This window comes from Lissotriton helveticus, chromosome 6 (genome assembly GCF_964261635.1).
Source record: "Lissotriton helveticus chromosome 6, aLisHel1.1, whole genome shotgun sequence".
Taxonomy (NCBI): Eukaryota; Metazoa; Chordata; class Amphibia; order Caudata; family Salamandridae; genus Lissotriton; species Lissotriton helveticus.
The window spans coordinates 1,548,042,503-1,548,063,994 of record NC_136067.1 but is presented as its reverse complement, the minus strand read 5'-3'; the positions used below and the strand labels follow the sequence as shown (position 1 = coordinate 1,548,063,994).

The window sequence follows — 21,492 nt, the reverse complement described above, 5'->3', positions numbered from 1 at the left end:
AATCAGGAGATTTGCTAATTGTAATCCATTTCATAAACTTTATTCGACAATTAAGTCATAAAGGTGTACATAAAAAGACAATTATTAGTTTAAAATCCATTAAAATCCATACAATAAATATTAAAAAGGAATTAAACTACAATGGACTATTGCCGAATATCAACTTACGTTATTTCAAAAAAACTTAAAATCAATCTCATCAATATACATTTGATCCAGAGGAGTATTGCGCAGGAGCTCACAAAAGCTACCCCTAATATTTATGGGTGTAAACAGCTTAATCTTCATATGTCTGTCGCTATTTGTTTTGTGCGGATTACCCAAGCCAATTTTAGGAACTTAGCCACAGCAACAGCAATTATAGGCGTCGGGTCTGTACATAGGATTCTAAGAGCCTCTCCATGCCTATGTATCCCAAGCAATTTGCATTTAGGCTTGATCCACATCGATCTGGGGGCAATATACAGGGGACAGAAGAAGAGGAAATGACTTAATGACTCTTGTTCCTCACCACACTTAGGACATCTGTCGTTACCATTTTATCCTGCCCAATTTGCTGTAAACGACCTTACTGGAAGGGCGCCCACTCTGAGCTGAAAGTAGAGCTTGCAATCCAGCTGTTTCCCAATAGTGTCCCAATAAGGTTCCAGAATCGGATGGGCCTTAACATCCATGAAACGACCTGTTAAGTGCGAGGAGAGACCCTCTGACCTCTCTTCTGTGATCACCATCTCCCAATACTTTTCTTTTAAAAAAATTTGGGAGGGGAATACAGCGTTTTCCGGGTATTCCCACAGTTCCCTCATTCCCAATTTAAAAAGTAAAGACCGAATGGCCTTCAACCAATGTATTTTTTGGGAGGAATCCTTAGCCATTATCTCCCTCAGGCCCTGAGCATAGTGCTGTAATTCTTCTGTGGTCCATAGGCGGCGCCAGTAAAGTAGTGGCCTCAAAAAGGCAAGGTCCTGCACCGCCTTTTTTCCAAGGTCCCACATTAGTGGTATTAACGGGGTACTTACGGGAACGCTAGTAACTTTTCGCAGAAATTCGTTTTCTGCTAGCGTCAGCTTCCTTAGATCTTCAAATCCCCAAAGTTCGGCTCCGTAAAGGGCCGAACTTAACACCTTCATCCCATATACTTCTTATAATGGGCTAATGGGCTATGTCAATGAAGAGGTACATTTTTTCAAAAGAATGCCTACCTTTTGGCGGTGTTTTAGCACTACAATGTCTAATTGTCTAGACCACCCCAGATCTCTCTGAAGGGTAACCCCCAGGTAAGTGAAGGCGTCTACCCGCTCCAGTGGGGAGCCATTCATATCTATCATCCCTCTAAAAGGCCTGGCAGTCCCATGAGTTTTAAGGCCAGTAAGGACCATAAACTTAGTTTTTGCCGTGTTTATTTCTAAGCCCCTATCCAGACAAAAATCTTCAAAGCGCTTCAGCGCTTGCTGGAGCCCACTAGGTGTCTTTGAAATGATGAGGGTGTCATCCGCAAACATGAGGATTGGGACCCGCTCACCAGACATCGCAGGGGCATCGGTCGGGACCAGGGAGAGGAAGTCCGCAACCCCGTTCTCAAAGAGCGAGAACAGAGTCGGCGCCATGACGCAACCCTGCCTCACTCCCTGTTCCACAGGGAAGGGTTCCGTAACCTCCCCCTGGCGACCCCACCGAACCCGAGCGAACGTACCCTCATGTAAGCGGACGATCAAGCTCAACAGTTCAGGTGCCATCCCCTGCCCCACAAGGACTTTCCATAATGTGTTATCACTCTACAAGTAATTACTAGCAATTTTAAATCACATGATAAGCGGTTTGTATGCCCTTTCTGGAATCTAGTGTGTCATAATCATTGATTAGACGGTATAAGCTAACATCATTACAATTAGCTATTAAACGTGATAATATATGGTTACCAGTAACTAACTATTGGTCTTAAATTGCCTCTCAGGTTCATTTGTGGGTTTAATTTGAGATATTCCCTCATTTTTGTTCTTATGCTATAATATAAAAATTGTATATAGGGAGGAGGAGCTACGCAAGCATCCAAGATGGCCGCATAAGCTCCCGGCTCCGTCGACCTCCCTCGCTGGCGGACTTATCCTGAACTTCATCCTGACCTCCCGCCAGACTCCCGTGTGTCTGATTGGTTGCTGAGCCCAGAGGGGCAATCCCGGAGTTTTTATCGCCTTTATTGACGAAGTTACACCGTCTTTCATTTTTGGGCCTCCTCCAGTGTGTAAGCCGGGACCTCGAGTACTGACCCAGCCGGGTTTCAGTTGAACAACATCGGCCGCGGGTGCCCGGCAGAGTCCGGTCTCATCGGAGTGGAACACATTCTCTATCCCGGTGGTGGTTTTCGGTCCCCGCGAATACTGGACGAGCAGCGACGAGACGTGGTTGCCGCGGTGGGTGGGGGCCAGGTCCCGGGACCCTGCTGCATCCCTCAGGGTCCGCGGGTGGGGCCCCCGCTCTCGGCAGTGGTGTAAAGGTCGCCAAGCCTGTGAGTCGCCAGTCGCTTCCGTCCACTCCACGCCTGTTGGTTTCCCCGGAGTAGCCGGCCTCCGGGGCTGAAGATCTGCTTTTCTATCGCCCACACGGAGATGGATCGGACGATGTGTGGACCGACCCTGGGGCCCGTAATGGCCGCCATCGGGGCTCTTCGCCTGCAAATGGAGGCTGCTCTCCACAATTTGACTGCACGCCTCGAGACTGTTTGTTTGAGACCGGACTCTAGCCTTGTGTTAGACCTGCAACATACGCTTACCCCCGCGACGCTTGATCTACCTCGAGAGGAGAACCCCGACTATGATCTGACCCTGGTGCCGATTGTGCCCGCACGATTACAGCGCTACGTTGCTGGAGCCCCTAAACACCTAGCAAGATCGGCAAAGTCATCGCCCGCACAGGACTCACTTCTTCCTTCTCTTCTGCAGACCACCACTACTATATTCTGGATTGACTTTCGTGTATCTGATGGACTTCGAGACTTAACCTTTTTGACTCTTTTTGGCTATATTGATCTCCTCTTTCAACAACACTTTGACTCTTTTGCTACTATTTTGGTTCTACTGGATGGGGTTTGTGCAATGGATCGTAAGGGCCAGGGCTGAATTTGACTTGAATTCGGTACGATGACTTTCTTTTGGCTCAGCTGGGTTGTTTCTGTGGGAGTGAGGGCCAGATGGAATTCTAATTGTCTGGGTTTGGTGTGACTGCTATGATCGAAAAGGGATTTGCTGTCTCTGTGGTGCCGGGGGCTCGGCGGGACGGTCTTTTCTCTGTCGGTGGCTCCCCTACTAGTTTGATTATTAGTCTGTTATAACTTGCTTAATACCGCGGTAGGGGATGTCTGCTTTTGGCGGGGAGTCCGGGAGCCCGTATCGTTTTGTAATACATCTCCTCCTCCATCTTTTCCCTTCCCTGGGGTGTAGTTTAGGGGGCGACAGGCACGCTGCTAGTGGGGTTAGGTTGTAGCCATCCGCAGGGGTGCAGGGTGGGGGGTTGAGTTTTTTTTGGTTTTTTTTCCTTTATTGTGTTCTATGACCTTTCTATTTCCCCTTTTCCCTTCTTCACAAGAGATGCGGCATCTTCTCCTGCTCTTTTAGTCTCTCATATCCGGGTGTCGAATGTCCAATCTGCATATCCTGTATCCCTGGTGGGCGGGTTCTGATGAGGTTTGCTTATGGTTATCTGTATCGTATTGTTTTGCCTCAGCTCTAAGCTGGTATTGATACTTTTCGGATGCCTATAATTGTACTGTATTTCCTCAATTTATTCGCCCATTCACCGCTGTACTATGTACCACCAAATGACACCCGATATGTGTTATAATCAATAAAAATATATACCAAAAAAAAAAATTGTATATAGTTGTGAGTTTGCTTGTTCTATGTTGAATATTTATTTTCACAGAACTGTAAAATATATTTGGTCTCTTTTTTCTCAGGCCTTGAAAACAAAACAAATATGTGCTGTTACACTTCTCTCTGCTATTTTACTTTTCTCCTGGAAAGCACTACTTATTTCCATATGCCAAAGTCTTTTGGTATTAATTATTATTTTTTTTTACAAAGATTTCACTTACAATCAAAGTAGAAGTGTAATGAACATTCTTTGTTTGTTTGATACCTCTATACTTGAAGATCACCACTTGGTATTTATGTCAGTGACACATTTCTGAAGCAACATGGTAGCAAATCGAACACCCTAAACAACCTGAACAAAAATATGAAGTAGTCACATATTGAGTTGTTCCCAGCCTGCCTGTAAACTGGAACTCTGACAAATGCATGAATGCATATTTAATACCATGTTCTTGAATTGTCTCAAGAAATGAATGAAACAGACCAACAGAGTGGTAGGTAGTGCACTCGACCCATCAACTGCCTTTCGCAATGTATTCAATGGGGTGGTATTCATTTCAACCTCAGAAAAGCTTCCATAAGTCTGCAATTGACATGCATGTTTTATCAATAAAAACAAGATCCTTGCGTTAGTATCCCAAGGTATCACATCAAAAATATTGTAAGGAGCAACATCAGTTCACTTATTAATTGGTAATCTATGGTAGAGTTTTCGATGTCGGGTCAATATAGCTTTCTGTTTTAACTTTTTCATTACACATTTTCACTTTTATCTTTTCTTCTGATATGAACTATATTGTTAACTGCAGGGGCAACAGCTCTACATTTGCTACTGTTTTTTAATGTTCTTACCAACTTAGTAACTCTAAGATTGCAAGGTCTTTTTTTTATTTCGTAGCTAATGTTTCTATTCCTTACATGGTCTAATCTTAAAATTGGCCTTTTAAAGTATTATAATACTTGTGTCATGTCCAGGTGTGTTTACTTTTGCTCATTACCACAAATTAATTTACTGAAATTGTGGAGTCCTAGTATCTTCTACCAATTACTGGTTGTCCAGGAATAGTGTGTTAAACAAACTCACATCGTCCTACATACACATGGAGTGTGCCCTCTAGAAGTGTTTTCCATTCTCTGTCTAAAGTTTATTTATAGCCTCCAATACACTGATACCTTTCCCCGGAAATTGGGTCTGTACTTAAAACTCTTATGGTACTTTAATGCCATCATTTAGTGATCCATTCGCCATCACTTTCCCCTCTCCATTTCAGACAACAGAGCATGTTGCCTCTTGCAATACAGCAGTTTCTACAAAAAAAACTATTATTGATTTCTGCTGAAAGTACTGCATGATTTAATTTCAATTTGGTATTATTAAATCATAAACTTTCTTATGAACCTCCTGGATTGATCTCATTAGTATTAATATTTTCAGTCTTCAAAATTGGGTCTGCATGCTTATATTCAGAAATGTGCTCAGAAAAGTAGAAAAGGGTCAAAGGAAAGTATTACACACAAAGATCACGCAGCAGATAAAACATGAAGCATAGTGATGAAAAAGGAGAAGTACAATACCTGAAAGCCTGTGAGAACAAGAATTGTAAGAGACACCAGGTAAAACAGAGTTCACAGTGTGAAGCAGAAGAGGAACACTTTTAGTAGCTGGCAAAGCCTCATAAAGTTGGACACAGTTGCTGATAGACTGGCTTCGCTTAGCTTCCAGGAAAAGATAAGTAAAAATGATATCAGCAGAAGATTAGCATAATGTCAATTTGATTGGGAAACTCAAACAATCTCAGTGAAATATAGGTCAAACTGTTACAATTCAAGTTTGCTCAACACAAACTAAGCATGCCTCTGCATTTCTAATCTTAAGGCAGCCATTATCGGCTCTCAATTAAATATTTGGCTTTTTAGGAAAGACCACTGGAAAGTTTTAAAGGGACACAATTAATTTAGAATGAATGACAAAGCAGCATCCCTTTTTATTTCACTTTTACTCTAAACTATTTCTCATTCACCAAGGCCAATGGGTCACTATATTCACCATTCAGCTTCCTATATGTGCTCACAAATGCACTTGGCTACAAAGGAACCTAGCATAACTTACAAAATGACATGCCACCAAAAGAAGCATGCCAAGGTAACCAACAAATCTCACAAACCCAGGTAACACAACAAAATAAACAATACTAAAGTTGAAAATAATTACGCACAAAATCTAGAATAGTGGCACTTTATTTTGAACTAGTCTGGTCTTAAACAGATACAATACAAGGCTTTCCCACTTAAAATGAGGGTAAATGTATTAAAATATGAGCTGAAGAATCTGAAATGTTAAAAACTTTGCTTCTTTAAAATGTTATGTGGATTGCAGGTCCTCACCTGTTGCCTTTTGACGGACAATGCTTCTTGCTTTTTCAACCCCTGGAGCTCCTGTGGTGGTGGCACTCCGGAACCTCATTGGCTCGACTGAGTCCTGCTGACTTTTCCAGCTCAGGGAAAAGGACCGACCTACTGCAGATCCTTTCTGAGAATCCGCAGCTCCAACTACAGGCAATGAAAAAAGTAAAAACCATATAAATGTATGAACCACTACTCTCTAAAGCATCCCAGTTTCAGTAAAAATGCAACATATTAGAGGGATAAAAAACTAGATTACTAATTTACAGAGCACTTACAGATATGGGGGGGTCACCATGTAGAAGCTGAATGCTGAGAATAGCAACTAAAATCATACCAATGATGTCCACAGTTACACTGTGAAGATTTCCTTAAAAATAGAATTGTCCCACTCAGGAATCCTTTAAAAATGCCCCCTCCTCCTTGGCCTGCACAAGAGTTTTAGTTAGAGTCAATATAGTTAATGTTTTAGAAGATGTTTTACTCAAGTCCTATAGTCCCTTGTTTTAAGTATATTTTAGGTTTCTATAACATGTCAAGCAAAAAAACTACATAGGCGCAGGACATTGTCCAACCCACCAGCTGAGCCAGAGTGATCGAGATGAAACAAAACCGGAGGCTGAATTGCCTCTTCCTTCCATCAACATCTTTGGGGAAAATGAGGGAAGTCTTCTGAGTAACACCATGTCCCAGTTTGAAATCGCGTAAGGTTCAGAGACTCATGGAGATTACATCTTGCTAACACAGCTAGCCAATATGTTGTTTAGGAACAGTACTTAACATAAAAGCAGTTTCATATCCTTAGAAGTCATTGGTTCAAAGTGCTTATGCAACAGAGGTTAAAGAACAAGGATGAGGTCTAACAGTACAAAATACCTTATCAAGAAAGGACACAAATGCAACAGGCTACTGAGAGGCCTTTTGATGGCCTATTTATGTAGGGAGCTTGGGCTCCTAGGAATCTACTTATACTTGCACACTCCTCACACGTGTATGGAAAATGCCGCAGTATCACTCATGTAGCAAGTTGGATGACTGATGTCCCTGGATAGAGCCCATTATCAATATCTTAACTGCCTGTATTGGAGTCCATGCCTATTACTGGATGTCCTAGCAACCGCCAAGAGCTCAAGGTGATCAGAGGAGAGGCCTAACTAGGCAAAGCCAAATTCCTTTAGAAATAAGTAATCACACCTAGCGACATTCTTCATGTATAGAAAAGCTTTTCTTTGAGAAAGATAAACAAAATATAGGACCTGGGACCGAACCAAAAACATCCTCTATGATTATCCTTTCTTAATTTTGACAATTGATGAGGTACAATAGGCATGTGTAATTGTTACTCACCACATATCATATTTTCTTTTGGTCTACATTGGTATGATCATGCATAAGATTAGCCTTTACATGCAGTAACACTGAAGTAGTAGTAGTAATACATCTATTGTATGATTAATTAAAACCTTGACAATATAGAACATTGAAAGAAATTAAAAGGTAGTTAATTCATTATAATGCCATATGGCATGTAGGAGTAAAAATTAGGACCAGTGATTTGAAATTACTTATAGTTGTCTTGAGTACAATGTAGTCTTTTGGAGTCAATTGCAAATAAGCCAAAGTGCACAGTGCGTTGGGATGGATAGATCTTTGTGAGCCATGTAACCTTCACAAGCTTGTGGTATCAAAAAATAAAATGCATATTTTAAAATCAGCAGTCATTACATAAAAGATCATCAAATTGTTTAAAATCTGCTGCAAATAAGCTAGGGTGCATTTTATTAAACGCCAGTCATCGCTGCACTTAGTTGGCTTTTTTTGCATCACCTTGAAGTATTTGCCAAATCTAGCCAGTTCCGAAGGGGCCATGGTAGTAAAAATCTAGGTTGTGGTGTCGCTGCAAGTCCTTAAGCCATACGTTAAAGAGAGTGGCTTTAGTATTGTCTGCCTAGAGAGCAGTAGCAACGGGCAGCAGCTGAGTAAGTGCGAGGAAGTTTCACGTTTATTGCCACAAAGCCTCCACTTCACAATACTGGAGAGGAGCGACCAGTTTGGGTTGAAGTCTTTGATTTGTAGTGGCATCACCTTGCAGCCAAGATTTGAGTGACACAGGATTTCCCAATTGAACTACTAAGATATGGCCGTGGCTTTAGGCTGACCTGGTATTCATTGTCGTACGAGGTTGCCAGGGCTTGTGAGGGTGAGATGGTCTTGATATTATCCACATCAGCAAATTTCGATAGAAATTTTGTCTGTTTCTTTAGTATGCTTTTTACTCCTGTGTGCGAGAGCGATGGAGAATTCAATGCGCTTAAGACTATTTGAAGGGCGTCTGCCATTAAATATGCGCTCCAGGAACTGTTTCTGGTTTTAAATATATTTTGAAGAACAAACTTCAATGAACCAGGCATGGCCGTAAAGCATCTATGGTAATATTTTAGGATAGAGGTCACGTTGGTCTATTTTTGGCCCTTTAGGCCAAATTCTAATCTCACCAGCGATCCTCTGGTGTAATGTGGCAGCCTCAACACTCTTTTAGATGCAATTTTTCAATGCTTTTGATAAGTAGTCCTGGAAAAGACTCCCTGTCATCGGTGATGGTGGATGGTAATGTAGCCCTGTGGAAACTTGGCAGAGATTACTGTTAGCAAGAGCTGAAGCCATTTTGTTTGTAGCATCCATTTTAGTTAAGCCATGTGTTTGCCATGTGCTTCCCCGGCTTCGCTGTTGCCTGCTTCTCTATTACGCCTGAGTCATCATCTATAGTTAGTTCCGGCAGCACTGAGCCTGAGCACTGTACACGCTCAGAGAGGCCTTAGCTGCCAGGATGCACCTGTTATACATTTAACGGTCAGGCTATTTTTAGTAATATCAACAGTTTTGTAACTCCTCCCACTCTGTTGACTAAGCAAGTCTGATGTATCCTTGTATGTAACTGACTATTTGTGTGTACACTTGTACTGCCCCTTTTTGAACCTCCATGCTTACTCTGCAGTAAAAGGTGTATATATAAGCACCATGGTTTCTGTACTCCATGTGCTGCCTCATACATTGCCTGAGGGTTCTGTATTGATGTAGTTCCAATCATGAGTCGTAAACTATTTTCTTGATATTACAGCTTCCGTGCCAATCTCTACTTTGTCAGTCTAAAGGACCAGTGCGCAAACGGGTGAATCCCTGCACCAGGTGGGCCCCTGCTCACCCCCACAGCCCTAAGCAAGTTGCGGAATGGGGCTGAAGTAGGGCTTTGAAGGGAGCTGTTCAGTTGGTAAAGACTGGTGATAATTAGTGCGGTCTGATCTTTAAGATGACTAAGATGCATTATGGGTCCACTGTTTGCCAAAAGCCAAGTGCCCAGGTAGTTTTACGATTTTGCTCAGGTTATTTTTAAGGTACCAGTGACGATTTGTGTGCTTGCGAATCCTTCCAAATTAGATCACCTTTGTTTTTGAAGTGTTCACTATCATCTTGTTTATCTTATTATATATAAGGAGGGCGTTAAGGGCTCTCTGGATCCCTATTTTTGAATGATCAAGGAGAACTATAAGGACCACATACTGTAATGTCGTAATCTTGGTTGTTCCTATTTTTGGGGGGATAAGATTGGCTTGGTTTAGTGGCGAAGACATATCTGCAGTGTATTTGTTAAAAAGCATTGGGGCTAACACACATCCTTGCTTAAGACCTTGATTGGTATTGATATTTTTTGTTAGAGCAGTGTCCAAGAGCTTAACCCTCACCCAAGTTGATGAATAGAGTGCAATGATAGCATTAAGCAGGTTGCATGAAATGCCCCATGCCTGGCATTTGCTCCCTAGGATGTCCCTATCCATCAGATCAAATGGGGACAAATAGTCAACAAAGCATGCATAGAGAGCTTGTGATTTCTGTGTGTTCGCCTGGTGGATGAGATAGGAAAAGGTAATTGTATTGTCCAGTGTGGAGGAATTTGCTCTAAATCCTGTTTGGCAAAATGTGATTATTTCATTTGTTGTTGCCCAGGACTCCGGATCTTTTAAAAAGGCTGAGATGTAAATCTTGGCCTCTATGTCCAAAAGGGTGATCAAACGGTAATTGGAGGGATTCTGTTTGTCACCCTTTTTGAAAATCGGGTGCAATATTGACCCTCTGCAGGTGTCGGGACTTGGCAGAGTTTAAAACATGAGCGGAACAGTGTTGCCGATCATAGTAGTTGATCGCCTTTGAACAGTTGCGTTGTGAGCCCGTATGGGCTAGGTTCACCAGATACTCTTGTTTTACGTATAACTTATTTGACCTTATTGATCTTCAATATTATGTCGCCTTACTTTGAGTACTCCATGGGGTTTAGGTTTATTGGAAAAGGAGCACTCGGGTGCACGGTTGTGTGCAGTTGTTTTACGTACAGGGTTCATTGATGACGTTGGTTCTGGTGGAAGTACTTTAAAAAAACAAATTGGCATCTAGATTGTCTGTTACTTTAATGGGAAACAACATAAGCATACAGATCTTTCTTGGTCCATGAAGAAAAAAAGTGTTGGGTAGCCCTGAAACAGAATGCCTTAGCGAGAAAGGAGAGAAGGATGATCTTTCTCAAAAAAGAGATAACATGCTTGAATGAAAACTAAACATTTAGCTCATTAACACAGCGCCATCCTAATTTATGTATATGTATAGATAACACATCCCTCTTCCACTCACCCTGTCACAGACATAAGACGTGGAATAGATAATTTTAGTAAGTGTGTTCTGTGTTTTAATTAGAACGTCACAAGTCAAGAAGATTTACTTGCTCCCCTTTCTATATATATTTTTTTATAGCGAAGTTTATATTTGTTTACAACAATGCGTTGGCTGATAAGACAAGTAATTCATACCTTTACTCTTCACTTAAAAAGTTCTTCTTAGCTTAATATGGTCGTTTCTAAGACTGCAGAGTTCTATCACTAGGTCTTTGACCTGATAGATGAGCTTACGCTGCAGCATCAGGTTCGTGTTCTATTCTATTTGTGCGATTATCTCTGAGCTCTGAAGCACTGAAAGGCTAAAAGATAAAATTCTAATAGACAACAGAAATTAAGCTGTCTTATTTCTGAGCAGCGTGTCGCTTTCTAATAATAATTATTCGGATATTTTTACAGGTTCTACAACTGATTACATGTGAAAAAATCATTAAATATTATGGGTTTCTTTTCTTCAAAGCTGTTCGTCAACGCTGGTGTTCTCAGATTACGCATGGTCAGCAACCGTCTCCATATTTTGATGGATGTCCATATGCCTCTTCTCATCATGGAAATTAAAAAAATACATTTTTATCACATCACCGGGCAAACTAATCACTTCTACAGCTTCGTTTTCCACTAGTATGCAGAACGTTTGACAACTTTTGGGGAGCATCTACATTACCGCATGGGTTTTATATTTTTTTCTGAAATGTTATTTTACTCACTACATTATGTTAGGGAAGAATTTTACATCGCAACAAACTTACTAAAGTGTGCCATATGGTATGCTTCACAGATTTACTTTTGGCCTTAGGGACACCCATCCACTATTACAGACAGTGAGTACATTCTCTCTATTGTTTGTTGTTCTATGTTGCTCCTGATTAAACGGTTCCAGCTTTTTATAAGCAGTGAAACATGCCAACTTTACATTATTAGTCTACAAATGTGACTGACTGGTTGTTCTTTATACACATGCGAATACAATAAAGTTTTAATGCGATATCAGATTTTCTTATACATTGTGCCTCCTATATTACTCACTTTTCAGAACGTATCACTGGTCTAGGTACTTGGGCAGTAGGATGTTAAATCTGGGGCGGTGCACCACCGTGCACTTTAGCGGTATAGGACCGTGGTAGATTTCAGGATAGGTGACAGACTGGGCTGTAGATTTTACTAAAAAAATTATTCTCCCCACGTGAGAAACCAACGTGTTTTGCTTTCTTCGTACAAAAAAAACATAGTTAAAGAGAAGTTCCGAAGGGGCACATAATAATACTACCCTCCATTTTGTATTCCTGGGAGGTGTGTCTCCCATTTTCTACTCTTCAGTACAGTATTGTTACTTGACTACCTATTCACTCAGTAGCCTACAAATCGAAAAACTGATGCTTTTTTCCCATTTGTAAAGTGGTTTTATAGCTTTCACAAGAACCCGTTTAATCATTACATAAATAGGGGGTCTTTTTCTTTCATCGTGGAGTCCTGTCTTTTGTGTATATTTAAGGTTTTAAGGAGGATGCTTTGCCAATTTTTTTCAGAATTAGAGGAAGCCAAGCAACTTTATTCTGGAGTAAGAGGAGCAGCACATAAGCCAAACACACATTACAGAACAAAGTTGAGTCCCTCTAGGGTGACAAAGTATCTTAGGGGTTGCAGTATTATGTTTACAGATGAGCCACAAACACCCCACGTACCTGACACACCCCGCCTCAAAGATGAAGACAAAAGCTGCCTTGATGAGCTGGTGGAATGCGGGGTGAGCCCTACTCATGCAGTCAGCTCTCTTGCTGGGCACATCGGTAGTGTTGGAGACCAGAATCAATATGTCCTGGGTCAGGGTTCCACTCTCACAATTCCACAGCCAGCGATGTAGTGTGTACCTCCTGGCTATCAGACACAGCACACAGACTTAATTGTTGTGATGTGCATTCAATAAATGTTCTACCAATAAAAAAGGGATCTAGTGTCTTTGGTGTGCAGGATGACCACTTTGGAAGTCACCACTTGGAGGCAGACCATAGAAGCCAATAATTCGACCCTAGACTCCAACAAAGAGGAGCAATGAGTTGGGGGCTGACCTTTAAAAAAGTTGTCGACAGACATCGAGACTAGAAGTCTTATTAAGGCAAGTTTGTCAGACGCAGAGGCCTGCAGACAGATGAGTGAACTGGGTAGGACCGCATTTAACTGTGTCGAGAAATGGTTCTCAATTTTCTGTCAGGTGAAGCAGTGGGAACTCAAACACATGTTTTAATAGGGGACTACCACAAAGGGAGGCTTTTAATAACTACACCTCTGGAACCAACAGGATATCAAGGGACAGGGCCCTATAAAGAGGTCCACAGTCTCAATGGTGCTATAAAGATCTCATCCCCTGCCATGGAGAATGGAAGATACTAGCAAACTTATAGGAATTAGCATTGGCTGTGACCTTCAGAATCAGAATGGTTTACTCTCAAAGGCATCTGCACTTGTGCTGTCAGGCTGAGGCACAGGAAGAGGAGGCAAATGCATGTGACTTGGGAGGAAAAGTGGTCCTTACCTTGAAAAAAGGGAAAAGCCTGTGCCTGCTGTGGGGAATACTGAGTTTGGACTAGAACCACTTGGATGACAGTCGGTGAATTAAAAATGTATAGTTTGATACTATGGGAGCACTAAGTCTATCAAAGCAGTCATAGAGATCCTTACCATGGTACATTAAGTCAATGATTTGCCCAGAACCTCTTATTTTAACTTTCTAGGACACACAAACAGCAAATGTTTCTGGTCAACACAAAAAAAAGATTCAGATATTCAGTTTGACCAGCAGTGGCAGGATCCGTTCCTCTCTCACAAACAGTGTGGGTCCTTCCACTGCGTTCCCTAAAATATTATGAAAAAATAATACAGGAAAATGACTTCTACATCCATAATGATGACAGGAATGGCCTAAAACATACCAAAATCTTGTTTGTATTTTCCTTTACACACAACACCCATGTTGTAGTTGGAGGGTGTGGACTTCATGTAAGAACCTGGAGCCGCTCAGGTATGAGGCAAGGGCCCGGATGTATTATTCCAACTCGCAAACCAGAGATGTGCAATTTGCCTGGACTGACTACTCCATTCTCCTGCTTGAGGTGAGATGATGAGTTGTATACCTTGAAAGAGAACTATGGTGTTTAAGGGTCAAGGGGTGTCAGTTAGCATGTCTGTTTAACTGTCTTGGATTCCCTCAGTTCACCATCAAACTCATCGTTTGATGCATAATGCTGACTTAGCATGCTGTGTCTCGAATTATAGTTCGATCTGGCAGATCTCATGCGACTTTAAAATGACATACACGAGTAATATAAAACACAAGAATAAACATCCAAGAACAGTACTGGGCAGTTAAATAATGGAAAAACACAACAAAACAACATTTTACCTTTGCCTCGTTGTTTTTTCTCCTTTTGTTCACTAAGCTTATCCAATGGCAAATTTGCCATATCAACTCCGTAGACAGTCCTTGACAACACAGCTGTTAGAGAGTCCATTATTTTTGCCCATTCAGTTATCAACTCTTCCCAGTCAGTAAGAGAGGAAAGCACACAAAGTAGTTCATCCCAGAGTTCTCGTGAAATATAAACGCTCAGGTTTGCTCGAATCCAGGCCACAATTAGAGTCTATAGGAAAGAGAAAATTGATTTATAAAGTTCTTTAAATCTTATTGAATGAGAACAAATGGTGCAAAGGGCCAAAAGAAAAAATAATGTAGCTTTGGTAACAATATTTATGCTGGGACATAATCTTTCTGCAGATTCCTCACCTAATGAATATCATCTAGGTGCTAGACTGGTCTGAAAATGTTTTCCCAGCACAAGCTCTCAAATGTCACCAGTTGCAGCAGTGGGGATTTAAAAGCAACTCTGCCCATGAAAACTATTGAAATGATACTGGAAACAAGTAAAATAAACCTTTAAGAATAAGTGCTACTTGTGGTGACTTTTAGATAGACAGCCACCAAACAGAATGAGAGCAGCCACTTTTAAGTTCTGCTGAGCAAGAGACAGTGCAAACAGCAGGACAACAGAAACGCACAACTGAGACATTTTTGAGCCTTCTGGCTCACACCACTGAACAAACTTGCTCTAGTGTCCTAAATAAATTACTTTGGTAGTTGGACACCAAGATGACATCAATATCGGTGTCCCTCAAGGCTCTATCCTATCCCCAACCCTTTTCAACCTTTTCATGGAACCACTCACCCTCATTCTCAAAAAAGCTAAAATAAGTTACCACCTCTACGCTGACGATACCAAACTATACTACAAGATCAAATCCCACAATGACATCCTTCACCTCAATGACACCCTGACTAGAGTACAAGCCTGGTTCCACCTCAACCATCTCAAATTGAACCCTAAAAAAACTGAAATCATTCTTTTCACCCCCAAAAACAATACCCTTCCCATCCAAATCTGGATCGACGATATCAAAGCTCTAAATTGCTCCCTCTCCACCTCTAATTCTGTTAAATCCCTAGGCATCAGCATCGACCAGAATCTCAATCTCATCCCCCACATTAAAAACACAGCCAAAAGTGCTCTTTTCACCCTTCACCACCTCAAGAAGATCAAACCTTTCATTCCAGCCGATGATTTCAAAATCGTTGTCCAATCGCTTGTCCTCTCCAGGATTGACTATGGTAACGCCACGCTTACCGGCTCTCCTAAAACCCATCTTGCTCCGATTAAATCTGTCCTCAATCTAGCTGCACGACTTATCTCTGACTGCAAAAGATTTGACCACATATCCCCCGTCCTCAAAAATCTTAACCGGCTCCCAATTGAAGGAAGATCCGCTTACAAAACCGCTTGTATCACCCACAAAGCTCTTCACCAAAACACCCCCTCCTACCTTGCAACCAAACTAAAAAAAGCAGGTTGCTCCAGGTCCCTGAGAAGCACCAACTCCCTCCTCTTGATCCCACCTAGACTTAAATGTCAAAAAACCCAATCACGCGCATTCTCTGGTAATGCTCCTACCATTTGGAACTCTCTCCCCAAGGACCTTCGCTGCATCCCCTCTTACTCCCTTTTCAAAAGTGAACTCAAAGCACTTCTCAGCAACAAATATTGGGGTATATAACAATATTGTCACTGAGCTTGTCCACTCTTCTCTCCTCTCTTATCCCCCCTTCCATTCTGAATGCAACTTTTTATCACTTTTTGCTGTTTTCGTCCTTTATTTAGTTTACCTTCCTTTTTCTTCCCCCTTTTAAATGACGTATTGCAATACTGTATCACGTTGCTAATTTTGCACCTATTGTTATCCTATATTTTGTTGTTCTACCTTGTTGTAAAGCGCTCTGATACTCCAGGGTCCAGCAGCGCTATATAAAACCCTCGAAATAAATAAATAAATAAATAAATAAATATCCAAGTGTGCAGTCACACACAACGTTTGAGATTGGAGCTGAGAACCTTATCACCCTGCTGGAAAAACAGGTTCACCATCTGCAGGAGGGAGGCAGAATGTTCAGTGCCAGCATATCTGCGTACCAAATCCTCCTTGTCATGTTTGAGGTGATCAGAATCAGCTGCGCTTGATCTTCTTAACCTTTCACAGGATCTTCAACATAAGCGGAATCAGGGCAAATGCAAACAGCAGACCAACTGAAACTGAAGGTGGCCCACAGGGAACAGAGGGAGGAGTATGGCACAAAACTGAGGACACTCTTCTGGGCCATGGTGAAAATATCCATCTATCTGGAGAAGATAATTTCCATCAGTTTGGGGGTGAAGCTCCCACTTGTGGTGCACCAAGGAGAGGTGACTCAGAGCATTCACTGTCACGTCGTAGGAACCTTCAATCTGTTGATATAGTGGACTATGGTGGAATTGTCTGAAAAAATCCGCATTGAACTCTCGAAGACTGAAAAAAGGGAGAACTTTATGGCAAGGTAATTCAACTGCAACACCAGCATGTTCAAGTGCAAAAGCAGCTCTGAGATGGGCCAAAGGCTCTGTGCCAGTTTGTGGCTCAGACCGGTGCCCTAGCCCAACAACCAGGCCATTACTATGTTATGCTGCACCTGTAAAGGGCCGAAGAAATGACCCATCAGAAGGGTGGAGGGACAGCCATCAGTGTAGATCCTTATGGATCAACTTGAAGACCTGCATCCAAGCCTAGACACTTCCTTGATGTTGGAGCCACTGCTTACTCAGCAAACACAAGGAGATGATGGACAGAGCGCTGAAACTTTTCAGAAACTCACCCCAGTCACAGATCTCGGTTGAACCAATCATCGTTCTTTAGCTCACTTCGCCACCCCAGTTCAGACCCGGCTATATGCAAATCAGTCTTGACCCTGTGCCTCCTGGGAACAGTCCAGCCCGAACTGCCAAGCCAGGTCTTCCCTGAACCGGAAACAAGTATCCTGGGACTGGTTTCAAGGTAACACCCATCATCAGCCAGGCTAGCTTGAATGCAGTGGCAAAGTGAGCAAGGGACTCACGTCTGGGCATACCCTGCCAACTCAGGGCAAACAAAGCAAACACAAGTAGATGATGGACAGAGCGCTGAAACTTTTCACAGTCTGTAAAGTTTCAGCGCTCCATCATCTCCTTGTGTTTGCCATGGCTTACTCAGTCACCTCAGAAGAAGGCCTGGGATACGCAACCTGGCATGAGGCACCATCAGGATGCACAATGCCATCACTCCCAGCAGGTGTAAGATGTGAAATACTGGGACCATGCCATCTCCCGACTACCAACAATCACCTGAGGGGGAGGAAAAGCTTTCACGCAACACCGCCCCAACGATGTTCAGCCTCTGCTTGGAAGTTGGAGGAGATTTCTGGCTGCTGAAGATAGGTGTCCTGGAACTTTCTCGCTGGGGATCTAGTCCCTGAGTTGCAGCACTGCAGTTCTTGAAGCACTGCAAATGGGAGACATACTTTTAGCCCAGGAGGGATTTGCCATCAAAGGGTGTCCATATACATTCGGAGACATCCAAACCATTATTGACCATGGTTACCGATTGCAAAACTTTGGCTTGGGAAGAACCCACCTACAATGAGGGCATGAAGGTATCAATTTATAAATCTATGTGTGATCACGCTCGCTATCATACAAAATGGAAGGGGTTGACATCATCTTAAGGCCTTTTGGCAAACAATGAATGTTTTCATAAACACATTGTAATAGTGACTACTCATACTATAAGACTTGATTCATAACAATTAATTACTGTATTATTTAAGCTTAATCTGATGGTTTGGTAGTGCCATATTAATTGATGATCGGTATTTGTGTGTCTTCATTTGTTTATACTATAACAATATAGCTTTTATATAAAAAAATAAGTATATAAAACAGGATTAGTGTTGGGAAAGGATATTTGCAACCTTATAGCCACAGTCTTTTGTATGGCCACATGCTGGTTCAGACATGGCAAGGGCATCAGTGACTGTCTCAAAACTTTCTTCACTTTAAGGCAAATTTCTAGGCCATAGGTAGACGTTCCATCGACAGCTAGGCATCAAAATGTGGCTTCAATTTCTCTTTTGACCGCAGCCAACTTCAAAAACTTCATAGACAGTGCGGAAGGATATTCTGGTGCACAGGAGCCATCAGACATCATTGTAGAAAATGCTACCAATTGAATAGCAGTGCCTTGCAGCACATTACTCTCTACTTAAGTTTGCAGGCTGGAGTCCATGGAGTCTCGTAGCAAGTAGGTATGACGTTCAAAGTCACCCAAGTCATCAAGCCCACAGCAGCGGGCTCACCTTTGGGGAATGGCCCACGGGTACTGGAGCCACCCTGAATGAATCCAACATGATAGATGGAAGGCCTCATCTGCGGGCTGTCAGTCGATGGAGTTGGAACTCCATCTTTATTAATGTTGGTATCTTCTTTGGCAAGATATATTCTGGTGTTCCCTGTCATAACACAAGAGGAAGGGTAATGCTTCTGCATGTCCCTGTGGGCTTTGGTCAGAAGTAGTTTGGCCTTCTGCTCCTAGATGGCTTTCGGATACATTAAGGAACAGGATTTGAAGGCTGGAGGATCGAAATTACTTCCAAGACACTACATACAGATTTAATGCGGGTTGAATAACAACAACTTCTTGTGTCATCTGCAATAGGGCTTAAAGCCTAAAATAGTAAGAGTTGACACCTGCCACTTATTCCTGGTTAAAAACTAAGGATGTTTTTCAGAGAAACAATGAGAACACATTGGACCATGGTAAATAGGTGCAGAAAAATATTAACTGACACCAGTAAGTCAGCTGATGCCGAATATAACCTGATGGCATTACATCCAATGGGTGAAGTTGTGGCTGAAGCCTCACTGCACCATCTGGTGGTAGTGGAGAGCTACTGTTGATGAAAACCTTTCTGGACGAGACTGCTACCTGAACAAAATTCACAATTTGAAACATCTGTAGGAAGCTGTATCTATGAGAACGCATTGTTTTAATTTTATCAGGACAACCTAATTCAACAACAAAATGAACTCCATGTAGATGCCAAACACAGTGCTCCAGAATAGACACTAAATAGTAACAGCTAAAAAGAAGGAATTAAGAAGGAATTAAATTCTTGCATTAAAAATAAATTGCAGTGAACAAATGAGCCTGTAGGTAGGCAATCCATGGACTGCAATGGACCACAATCAGTGTTTGAGCCATTTTGTGGTTCACAAAGTCCATTTTTGTGTATTGAAGTGCAGAAGTGATCGAAGTCTTTGAATGCTTTACAAAAGCTCAAATTAATATAAATAAAGCAGTGAAACTACAATACAAAATGCAATAATAGTTCATTAACTCAGACACAACAGAACAAAATAAGTTCAAAAAACACACTTTAAAAATGACACAACTTAAGGCAAGGTCTGCCGAGCGAAGTGTGCGGCCTGGCTTGTAGTACTCCAACAGATGGAATAACCCTGGCGGAGATTGGCGTGCCAGAATCTTATGGGAATAGCACAGTGCCTTGAACTCGATCCTCTGTTTGACTGGTAGCCAGTGTAGTCTGGGAAGGACCTGGGCCACTGAGTGCGATCTAGGCAGGGCGACCAGCAGCCGTGCTGCCGTGTTTTGTGCCCTCTGCAAACGTTGGATGCTCGCCTTATTGGCACCCAGATAGAGGCAGTTTGCATAATCTAGCCTGGACACTACAGATGCCTGGATAATAGTCTATCGCACCTTCGGGGGAAAGAATCCGAGCAAAGGTCTGAGACCGCGCAGAAGTCCAAAACAAGTCCCTGCGACGGCTTTTGACTGTTTTTCAAAGGACAGATTGTTATCAAACCATATGCCCAGATTTTTAACAGCCTCCTTGAGGGAAGGAGCGGGCTTAAGGCGATCTGGCCAGCACGGATCGGACCACAGCTCGCAATCACTGCCCCTTAGATAGGATCTTTTGTCGCAGCAGCAGAGGAAGGTTCTCAACCCGAACCTGTCTAGTTTCCACCTCCTTGTGTGGAGATTGAGCGGCGGCTGTTGACAGCTTTTGACCTTCCGCCCGAAGTCTGTGATCTTATCTTGGCAGCCAGGCGTCCCTTCACTAATTCGGTATACACCTGTAGATGGAACAAATTGTAGCATGGTGCACGGCAAAGGCTCTTGACCCCCTTTCTGCTCGTCTATCTGAGGTCCTTTTATATACTCTTTCCTTGGCCCAGCAGGGATCTGCTTTGGGCACTCTTAAAGGATACTTTGCAGCCATTTCTGCTTTTCTTCGGCTGCCAGATCAGCCTTCTTTATTCAAATCTGCTATCATTAACAAAGTATTTAAGGGCCTTTCTCATCTGTTCCCTCAATCTTCACAACTGTGGCAAAATTGCAAAAACTAACAGCGGCCAAGTGCACCACGCAATGACAGGCTTTTTGCTCCTTTTAATCCCTGCTGTGCATTAATGCCTCAACTTGACCCACTTCCAGTCTTATATCAACATGAACTTACTCAATGTCTCTGAAGTAAAAGGCATATAAAAGTCATTGTTAGTTAGTTGCATTATATTTTAGCTGTCCCCATTTGGTCCTAAGGGCTTTGGTATGAAGAATTCAAAGCCTAAATGTAAGGGCCAGCACACATGATGCTTCAAGGTACACCCCATTCAAATCCAAGGGCACTGTTAAGGGAAGCTAATTATAGACCAAAGAGAGGTCTTTGAGGTCATCAACACATTTTCTGCACCTGGAAATCCAATATTCCTTCTTTTGATAAACAGTGTGAGCTATAATAATGTTAGAATTTTCAAAAGATGGTCAGACCCAATTCCATTGGAATACATCTGATATGTGCTATCCACCTATTGGCGGTGGCAATGTCATAAGAAGATATCTCTTGGATCGAGCTAAGATAGATGCTCACCTCCAGGTTCCTATGTAATTCGAGCAAATATATAGCAGGACAGAGCGCGATGCCATCTGCTATATGCCAAGTGTCATTAATAAATGACAAGAGTGTCCTTAAAATACTTCTTTAATTTTTTGTGACTCAGTGACTTCAGTATAACCAGCTTTCATCCTGTGGA

General features: G+C 42.2%; 1 protein-coding gene across 5 annotated transcripts in view; it reads right to left on the bottom strand.

Annotated features, from left to right (window-relative positions):
* Nucleotides 1-21,492, bottom strand: part of RALGAPA2 (Ral GTPase activating protein catalytic subunit alpha 2) — a 1,907,250-nt gene that overhangs the window by 1,138,167 nt on the left and 747,591 nt on the right. For 3 of the 5 annotated variants that reach the window (XM_078649327.1, XM_078649328.1, XM_078649330.1), the window contains exons 15-17: nucleotides 14,391-14,628; nucleotides 6,255-6,419; nucleotides 5,445-5,585 (exon numbers count right to left, since the gene is read on the bottom strand). In XM_078649327.1, the coding sequence (XP_078505453.1) occupies nucleotides 5,445-5,585; nucleotides 6,255-6,419; nucleotides 14,391-14,628 (544 nt within the window). The remainder of the gene's footprint in view (nucleotides 1-5,444; nucleotides 5,586-6,254; nucleotides 6,420-14,390; nucleotides 14,629-21,492) is intronic. The other 2 variants (XM_078649331.1, XM_078649329.1) reach the window with 1 other exon arrangement.